The 10,000-nt window shown below is 41.7% G+C and overlaps 2 protein-coding genes across 2 annotated transcripts in view; one reads left to right on the top strand and one right to left on the bottom strand.

Annotated features, from left to right (window-relative positions):
- LOC138028991 (dynein assembly factor with WD repeat domains 1-like) overlaps nucleotides 1–2,326 on the bottom strand; it is a 50,212-nt gene extending 47,886 nt beyond the window's left edge. Inside the window, exon 1 of the mRNA XM_068876649.1 lies at nucleotides 2,204–2,326. Within this exon, the coding sequence (XP_068732750.1) occupies nucleotides 2,204–2,243 (40 nt within the window). The 5' untranslated portion in view covers nucleotides 2,244–2,326. The remainder of the gene's footprint in view (nucleotides 1–2,203) is intronic.
- Nucleotides 2,327–4,300: 1,974 nt separating this feature from the next.
- Nucleotides 4,301–10,000, top strand: part of LOC138030533 (uncharacterized) — a 5,994-nt gene continuing 294 nt past the window's right edge. Inside the window, exon 1 of the mRNA XM_068878431.1 lies at nucleotides 4,301–10,000. This exon is cut by the window's right edge and continues 294 nt beyond it. Within this exon, the coding sequence (XP_068734532.1) occupies nucleotides 4,301–10,000 (5,700 nt within the window).

Genomic DNA, 10,000 nt, shown 5'->3' with positions numbered 1-10,000 from the left:
ACTCTACCTTTTAAGCTTTCAGAAGTGCTCATGAATTCCGAATTCGTTCAGGAATTCACTGGCACTGAACTTCCGCCAATGTTCAGTCTGTTCATGTCTGACCAATTTTCTTGTTTCTTCAGGAATTTCACCAGTAAATATAGGTTCAGTATAGGCCGATATGTTAGCTCAGGCTGACCATAATGACATGGGCTCTCTTTCTTAGCAAGCAGCATGAAAAAACCAAAATCGTGGACTCGATGGTGCATTTTCAGCAATTTGAGAAATACAACATGTCAAAAACTTTCCGGGGTAGCATGCCCCCGCACCCCCTGAGAATTTTTTGGCGCCTCCGTCACAAGAAATAAAGGACACTTGTGCCTTTCGTGCAATTACCAGCAAGCATCTCACTCTTTGGAAACTTAAGACTTTAAAGCTCTGGATTAGTTTAATAATTGTGGGTGGTACTAAACACAGGAACAGAACGGAATATACCGGAATAAACCAGAATATGCCAGAATGAGGCGGAATGACACCCGAATGAGATGGAATGAACGAGAATTGTACCGGAATATACCGAAATGAGCTGGAATGACACACAAATAAAGCAGAATCTACCAGAATAAACCAGAATATACCAGAACAAGGCGGAATGACTCTGGAATAAAACCGAATGACACCAGAATGAGACAGAATTTACAAGAATACTACGGGAATATACCGGAACAAGGCGGAATGACAACATTATAAAGCAGAATAAACCAGAAGGAAACCAGAATCAAGCTGATTAGTGTGGACTGGAATGACAAGGAACAAAAAGTAATTTTTATCATTCTAGACTGTGAATGAATAAGTGTTGCAGAATTGGAGACACTGACAAAAAAAAACAGTTTACATTAAAAGGGAAGTAACAAGGCTTGGAACCAGTCACGACATGTTCTCACAATTCTTGATGTAAATATATTATCAACGATCTTTTTTCTGTGCTTCTGACTTCTTTCTTCAAACAAGGAAACACTGCGTTCAGCTTCGATGGCATTATTGCCAACAATCGTGAAGAGAAAAATTGTTGTTTGCGCAAATCTATTTCTGTATATCTCCATGACATGTGGGTCATGGGAAGCAGGCAAACAGCAACGGTAATTAGTTTGTGGTTCGCTGAACTTGATTGTGATTGGTCAATACATAATTGACCTGTCAGAATGAAATAAAAATGTTTACGGGTTTTCTGATTCGCACACTGAAAGCCGCCTCCGCAATTCATAGACAAAATCAATTAGAATAACATTCCGTTTCTCTTGTTACTGTATTTGTTCACGAAAAAAATGTTACTTCCACAAGAAATAATTATTCATATGAGCCATCTTTCTAAAAAAAACTGAAAGGGCCATGATCTCAGAGAGTAGTATAAACTTGATGAAAAAATGCAAAAATTAAATTAAACATCCCGCAAGACTAACAGTTTTCAGAGGATGAGGGAGTTTTCTCTTTATTATGTGGGGACAACATTGTACTTTTGACTTGACAAGGAAAACCCCTTTGACCAATAAAGAAAATCTATAGCAGCTGACCAGACAACTAAGATTTCATTCATAAGTTACACATATAAAGCTCGACTGGAAATGACATGAATCTGGACTACTGGCGTTTTCAATGCAAAATACAGTCACAGTACCCTACATTTTTCAAATCTATCAACCCCTCCGCTCAGACAATTCAATGTAAATCGTTGTACATGGGACAGTCTGTACATGTACCAGAGATGAGAGGTGACAATTTTTATTGAACATTTCAAAGCCCCGCAAAGGCTAAGTTCTTAAGGAATTTACCAAAACACAATTCTATAAAACTGATTTACTCTATTTGTTACATGTGTTATTTATTTATTAATATATTTATTTACTTCTGGACATTGCATGGTTACGTTGTTATGGACTACACTTAAATGAATTAGTTTGTCATATCTGCCATCACCTTAACTTGTTGCAGCGTTACAAATGAACATTGTTCAGTAATTGGAGGACAAAATAATTTACAGAACGAACTCCTAAAGAATTAGGCGTGCAAAGTTACATGTAAAGGCATGTCAGTCCTGTCTTCCTCCTCTCAAAACCATATTACAGTTGAAGTCAAAATAAAACCAATTCACGTTTATTTACTTATGATAAATGTCAAGTCCCCTATACTCACGAAAAAAAAATCAAAATTTACAGGGAGCACTCACCTGGCGGATAGTAGCGCAACAAGAACTTTTTTAAACGCATTTCTCTCGATGATCGCTGCTTCTCCTCAACAACTTCTGTCAGAGTTCCATCGTACAAGTGAAGACTTTACTAATCTCGTTACCAGGGTATTTCATCTACACTACCCCAGACCCTGGGCGCGAGTTGGCAATCTCACAGTGTCTCCCTGGGAAGACCTTACATAACAATGACCTGGACCAGGTCAGTCCGCGATTCTCGAAGTGTCATGCGGACTTTCCCATAAAAATGCCCTTGAAGCTCATCAAAATGGCGGCGAAAGAGTAGAGTGCTCCACTTGTAGGATACATAGTGTATTTAGTCTGGAAAATGTTCTGAAGAGCGTTTCGAATGATTTCACGGGTAAGTCGGCAGGAAGAATGCTTTTTAAATAAAATCTCAGACCTTTACTGTGTGAACACTAGTTTTCTCTCGTGTTTCCGCTACAGTCATTGTTATTTAAATGATGCCTTGATCATTTCTTAAATAACAAGGACCGGAGCCAGGTCATGTCTCGATGATTGGGGAGGGGAGAGGTTGGAATGATAGGGCTTTTTACAGCGATCTTTGCTGTCTGCGGAAGCTGTAAACAAAGATACATGCCAAATTCGAAGGAAATGGCGGTAAATACGCCCTCATGGAGTCAACAGTTCTCTGAGAGCTTTTCTGATTATTCGGGATATGTTACGAACTTGGAAGATGCTATCAAACTTATAAAGGGGTATGAAGTCAATACAACGAGTTCATTTACCGTTACATACCAGACTAGAGGTTTTGGAAAGTCTCCAATAGGTAAGATCTCTTTTTTTGTTTTTAATCAATGCAAGTTTATTATAGGTCTTAATTATTTGTTTCCAAAAATGTTATTGTTGTAGCGACAGCAGTTAAATTGCGCGCGCGTGATGTACGACACTTAAAGCGGCGCGCGCTTCAGCAACAAATTTTGCACGCGCAACATTGCGCAAGTTTTCAACAGGTTTCTCATTTAAGCTGTTTAACGCTCAGTTTCTAGACTTTGCATCCTTAAGAGTACTATTCCTAGTTGTTGGAAGTTTCTTTAACGTGTATTCAGTTATGTAAGGCTTTTTTAATGCGTATTAGTTTCTCGTGTACGCTACCGTAGTCTCTAGATCTTTCGAGTAAGTTCTATGGTGTCGCAAAAACTCACGCGTAAGCGCCGCGACACCCAACTACCGTTACAAAAGGTTAATTTTATCGTTTACAAGATCAGTTGACGCAAGATACGTTAATTCATCACAAGTTAACTTGTTTCTCCAAGTTTATCATTGTTCTGGTGATCAAGGCAGCACCAAGGTAATTATCTTTGACGCTATTTTAGTTTGTTTATGTACGCGGTTTGTAGCTTTACTCGCTTAAGTTCAATTTCATCGCTTATAATTGTAAAATAAAGATTTAAGGCTTCAGTTAAAGTCAAGTTGTATACGACATCGTTTACCGTTATTTGTAGATTGATCTTAAGTTTTTCCTTTTACCTTTGTAACTTTCGAAGCGTGTAAGACATTTTTATATCCTGTTATTTTCGCAATCTTACTTTGTAATTTATTTGTATCTTTTATTTTAGTTCTCACGGTGTTTATAGAGTTTTAAAGGATTTTAATAAACATCAGTTTGTGAACAACGTCTAACCAAATCACTGGAGCAATGGTGAGAACTTGCTGAATCACAAGAAGACTCCGAGAGAAGACAACTGCAAGTCAAGCAGGAGGATAAACAACCAAAGGTCAAGTCCGTAACCAACCAAGGTCAGGAAGCGTAAAAATCCTTGAAGGCAAACAGTGCGAAGACAACGAAGGAAGGTTCAGCGACGGAAACCATAAGTAACACAAGTAATTTAAGTAAAGGTTTATGAGTTTCTCAGTTGCAAGAACATTACAATTACAGAGACACTGTTTATTTAAGAAGATTCGGCAAGTCCCGCCGAAATAACCTTATTATACTTAAGTTAACGTTTGCGCGTTCTAGTCAATTATTTTGTCACGTTACGCGCGGCCTCTTGGTTGCGAAGTATTAAGATTTAAGAAGAAGTTTTTTCAAGCAACATTAAGACTTACTAATTAAGAATGTCTAGCTCAGGAAGTCAAGTAGTAGATTTAATTAATCAAGAAGAGCTACCGATTAAGGTAAATGGCGATCAGTTAGCTAAAAATAGCGTAAATGTATGCCAGGAGCAGTCGGAGTCCGAACCAAGAATTACTAGAGTTCGAACGCTTACCGAAAAGGGCCGGGCCTATCAAGAGCAGCGTCAGAGAGAGCATGAGAAGGACGAAGATCAGCTCGTCGCGAGGTTTCATGAAGCGTACGACGCATGGAGAACGCAAGCAACAGAAATCGAGTCTTTAATGGCTAAACAGACGCCGTCGTCGCAAGTAGAAAAGGAAGAAGCGATTCTCCGTTTGAGGGAATTCCGTAACAAAATTGAGAAGATATACGATAAAATACGGATCGAACAGGCTCCAGGACAAGAAATTCGTCAGAAAATGGACGGATGTGATGCACTAACGCAAACGCTGGAAAGGAAATCCATAGCTGCGTCATGCAACGAAGATGTTAAATCCGTTAAAAGTAGATCGAGTAAGGCATCAACAAAGTCACGCCGGTCAAGAAGCAGTCGGTCCTCAAGGACACCCTCTCTCATCGATTTAAAGAAAGCTGATGCTGCTGCGGAACTGGCTGCAAGGGAAGTCGAATTTAACGCCCTACAAGAAGAATCAAAACATAAGGAAGCCACTGCAAGAATGGAAGCAGAGCTAGCGCAGAGAAAACTGGAGTTGGAACAAATGGAAGCCAAGAAACAAATAGAAATAGCAAGGGCTAAGTTAAAGGTATACCAGGAAGTAGAAGAATTCGAGGACGATATGGATTCCGTTGAAGATGATTATTTACAAACTTCTCCAATCCAGATAAACCTTGAAACAGAAGCAGCGTCCTTCATTCCACCTCAAAAACCCAAGTATTCAGTACCAGATGCGAACACTCCAATTTCAACAGCGCAGCCCGCTCTACAGCCTCAGGACGTACATCCCGTAGAAGGTGAAACCACCCATCCTGCACACGTTCAACCGCAAGCGTCACCAGCAAGCGTAGATACTATCACCTCAATCGTCACAGCGATAGCCGATTCATTCAGCATGAGTCGCCTTCCAGCACCTGAACCAACTATCTTTAACGGTGAGCCCATCCTTTATCCGGATTGGAAGTCGTCCTTTCGTGCCCTCATACACCGAAAGAACTTACCATCAAGTGAAAGGATGTACTATTTGAAGCGTTACGTAAGTGGATCTGCCAAAGAAGCTATTAACGGGCTTTTCCTGCAAAGTTCATCGGAAGCCTACGAACGAGCATGGAACATTCTAGACGAGAGGTTTGGTCACCCGTTTATAGTAACAAATGCGTATAGAGACAAGCTACGTAAATGGCCCAAGATTGGAATGAAAGATCACCAAGGCCTCAGAAGATTTGCTGATTTCTTAACTAGTGTGGAAACTGCTATGCAAGTGATTGAGAATTTAAACGTCTTGAATGATTACATGGAAAACCAGAAGTTACTTACTAAATTACCAGACTGGCTTATTTCACGATGGAACAGAGAAGTTACAAGTAGAATGAAAGAAGAGAAGAAGTATCCAGATTTCAGGACCTTCACAACCTTCATCAGTGCTGAAGCAGATCTCCTATGCAATCCTATTTCGTCGTGTCATGCCGTAAAGGACGTGGAAAGAGCAACAGACAGCACTCACCAGGAACCAAACCCGAGATACGACGGCAAAAAGTCAGTTCATAACACCAAGATGACAGAAGAAAGTTCAAAAGAACCAAACAGAACTTCAAAGTTGCAACTGCAATGTTCATTCTGCAAAAGGACCGACCATCTGTTGAATGCCTGCGTTAAGTTCAAGGCAGAGACACGCGAAAACAAACTGAAGTTTGTTAAAGGAAACAGCCTGTGTTTTGGATGCCTGAGAAAGGGACACATGTCTAGTGATTGTAAGAAGAGGCTGACCTGTGCGACCTGTAACAAGAATCACCCCACCTGTCTTCATGAAGAAAGATCTCATAAGAAGCCAGAAGAAAAGACGAGAAGTGAAGAACAGGAACCCACCAATGTTCGCAAGACTACTTCATGTACATCACAAGGCGCCTCCACTGCCAGCACCTCTATGATAGTTCCCGTTTGGCTGTCATCATTATCGAAGCCTGACAAGGAAGTATTGGTTTACGCAATCTTAGACACGCAAAGCGATGCTACGTTTATCCTCAAGGAAACCTGCGATGAGCTTAATGTAGAAACTCAGCCAACGAAGCTTCGACTGAGCACTATCACAAGTCAAGACTCACTCGTCGAGAGCCAAAGAGTCTCAAGCCTACAAGTAAGAGGATATAATTCTGACGTCAAGATTTGTATTCCGGTAGCTTTTACAAGTACGTCTATTCCCGCAGACGAAGAACACATTCCTACTAAGGAAATAGCTAAGAACTGGGAACACTTGAGATCAATTGAAGACGAAATGCATGACCTATTCGACTGCAACGTTGGGTTGCTTATTGGATACGACTGCTCGCAGGCGTTGACCCCAAGAGAAGTTCTTGCTGGCCGCAATAACGAACCGTACGGCATTAAAACTGATCTTGGATGGAGTATCGTTGGTGGAAGTGATGTAAGGAGTGGACGTTCTCTTTGCTACAAGGTTGCAGTAAAGGAAATACCCGCTGTAACAATGACTGACATTGTTCGAGTCCTTGAGTCAGATTTTCAGGGAGCTAAGAATGATAAGAAGACTTCTCAAGAGGATTTAAATTTCCTGAAGATCATGGAAGAAGGAATTGAGAAGACTGCAAACGGACACTATGAAATGCCTCTGCCATTCAAGGAACGCCCCATTTTACCTGACAACCATTCATTGGCGTTGATTCGTCTAGAGCATCTCAAACGAAAGTTCCTGAAAGATCCAAGGTATAAAGAAGATTACGTCAAGTTCATGAATGAAGTTCTAAACAGGGGTGATGCCGAAGAAGCACCAGCGCTTGCGCGAGAAGAAGGAGTGAAGTGGTACATACCTCACCATGGTGTCTATCATCCAAAGAAAAACAAGATCAGAGTTGTCTTTGATTGTTCAGCGAGATTTAAAGGAACTTCTTTGAACGATCATCTACTCAGTGGGCCCGACCTTACCAACAATCTGGTGGGAGTACTATGCAGGTTCAGAAGATACCCTTACGCCATTATCTGTGACGTGGAGAAGATGTTTCATCAGTTCATTGTGCGTGAAAATGACCAAGACTCTCTGCGTTTTCTTTGGTGGCCCAATGGCGATGTTAAGAAAGAGCCTAAAGAATACAGAATGAAGGTACATTTGTTTGGGGCAACATCGTCACCTGGTTGCGCTAGCTATGGCCTGAAACATATGGCAAGTCAAGAGAAAGAAGCACATCCCTCAGCAGCTCAGTTTATCATACACGATTTCTACGTAGACGACGGATTGACTAGCGTTGAATCCGTACAGGAAGCTGAAGACCTCATCCGAGGAGCTCGTGAGATTTGTGAGAAGGGCGGACTTCGTCTTCACAAGTTTGTTTCAAACGATTGTCACGTTCTTGAATCAGTACCAAAGAGTGAGAGAGCAGTCGATGTAATCCTGAATCTCCCGTCTGAGCAACTTCCGATAGAGAGAGTGCTTGGTGTCCAATGGTCAGTGGGACTAGACTGCTTCAGATTCTCCATCATTCTGAAGGACCAGCCTTTGACTAGAAGAGGAGTGTTGGCAACCGTAGCTTCTGTTTATGATCCCCTTGGATTCCTGGCTCCCTTAGTATTAAGAGCAAAGAAGATATTGCAAGAAATATGCAACAAAGGTGTTAACTGGGATGAGCCTCTTCCTGAAGAAGTTCGGCCAAGGTGGGAGCGTTGGAAACGTGATCTTCTACACATAGATGAGTTACAAATTGCAAGATGTTTTGAGCCAAAGACCCTAAATGGTAAGAAGACCTATGAACTACACAGTTTTGCTGACGCAAGCACGTCTGGATATGGACAATGCTCCTATCTAAGAGTTAAGGATGAAGACGAAAACGTTCATGTTTCATTGGTAATGGGAAAGTCCCGCGTCGCTCCAACGAAGATTACTACGATACCAAGATTGGAGCTTACCGCTGCAGTTGTTTCAGCGAAGGTTGCTGCGATGGTTCAAGAAGAATTAAATTACGTTAATATGAAGCAGTACTTTTGGACTGATTCCAAGGTAGTATTTGGCTACATCAATAACGACGCCAAAAGATTCCACACGTTTGTTGCCAATAGAGTACAAGTAATCAGGTCGAACACTGATATCAAAGAATGGCGATACATTGATACCAACAATAATCCAGCGGATCACGCCTCCAGAGGCTTAAATGCAGAAGAACTAATGAAATCGAACTGGTTCAGTGGACCTGCATTTCTCTGGGAGAAAGAAATCCCGCCCAGTGAAGAAGAGATTCCTACCATTCAAATTGGAGATCCGGAAGTTAAATCCACCGTACGCGCGACTACTGTTAAGGAACCCTTCTATCTCATTGACTTCATTACAAGATGTTCCAGTTGGACAAAGGCAGTGGGAGTGGTTTCCTACCTTAAGAGACCTTTCATGAAGAACAAGCCAAGGACAGTCGCCACAACAGTAGCTGAACGACAAGATGCTGAAAGGCTTATTTTCAAAGAGATACAGCGCATAGCTTTCAAGAACGAGATTACAAGTTTAAGCCAGAAGGAACAGAACGCCAAGATTTCAAGGGAAAGTGCCCTCCTAAAGTTGGATCCTTTCGTCGATGAACAGGGACTGATAAGAGTTGGTGGACGGCTAGAAAATTCAACCTTGCCTTTTGAAGTTAAACACCCGATAGTCCTTCCAAGGAGTTCGCAAGTTACTAATCTGATCATCGATCATTTTCACAAGAAGGTCAAGCATCAAGGGAAAGGAATGACCATGAACGAAATTCGTTCCAATGGATTATGGATACTGGGTCTCAATGCCGCAGTAGCCTCGTACATTTATAAATGTGTACAATGTAGACGTCAGAGACGACCAACTGAAGGCCAAAAGATGGCAAACCTTCCAGAAGATAGAGTGGAATCAGCCCCGCCCTTTACATTCTGTGGAATGGATTGTTTTGGACCATTCACGATTAAGGAAGGAAGGAAAGAGTTGAAGAGATATGCAGTGATATTTACTTGCATGAGTTCCCGTGCAGTGCACATAGAACAATTAGACGACATGACAACTGATGCCTTCATCAACGCTTTGAGATGCTTTGCTGCAATTCGAGGACCCATTCAACAGCTGAGATCCGACCAAGGCTCTAATTTTGTGGGAGCAAGAAATGAACTCGCAAACGCCACTAAGGAGCTGGACAAGGACAGGATTCAAACCTATTTGACAGCCAATCGTTGCGAATTTGTCACGAATGTTCCCTGTTCCAGTCACTGGGGAGGAGTATGGGAAAGACAGATTAGGACCACAAGAAGCATCCTAAACACCATCCTTAACGAGTACAAAGGAAGACTCGATACGTCTTCACTTCGCACCTTCTTGTATGAAGTCATGGCCATAATCAACAGTCGACCATTGACATGCCAGTGCCTGAATGACCCGAAGAGTTTGGAGCCCTTAACTCCGAATCATCTGCTTACAATGAAGAATAAGACACTTCTCCCACCTCCCGGTAATTTCGTTAAAGAGGAAGTGTACGCTCGAAAGAGATGGCGACGAGTTCAGTTCCTGGCTGAG

This window comes from Montipora capricornis, chromosome 13 (assembly GCF_036669925.1).
Source record: "Montipora capricornis isolate CH-2021 chromosome 13, ASM3666992v2, whole genome shotgun sequence".
Taxonomy (NCBI): Eukaryota; Metazoa; Cnidaria; class Anthozoa; order Scleractinia; family Acroporidae; genus Montipora; species Montipora capricornis.
Note: the sequence above shows the minus strand (reverse complement) of the source record. Positions and strands in the feature narration are given on the sequence as shown.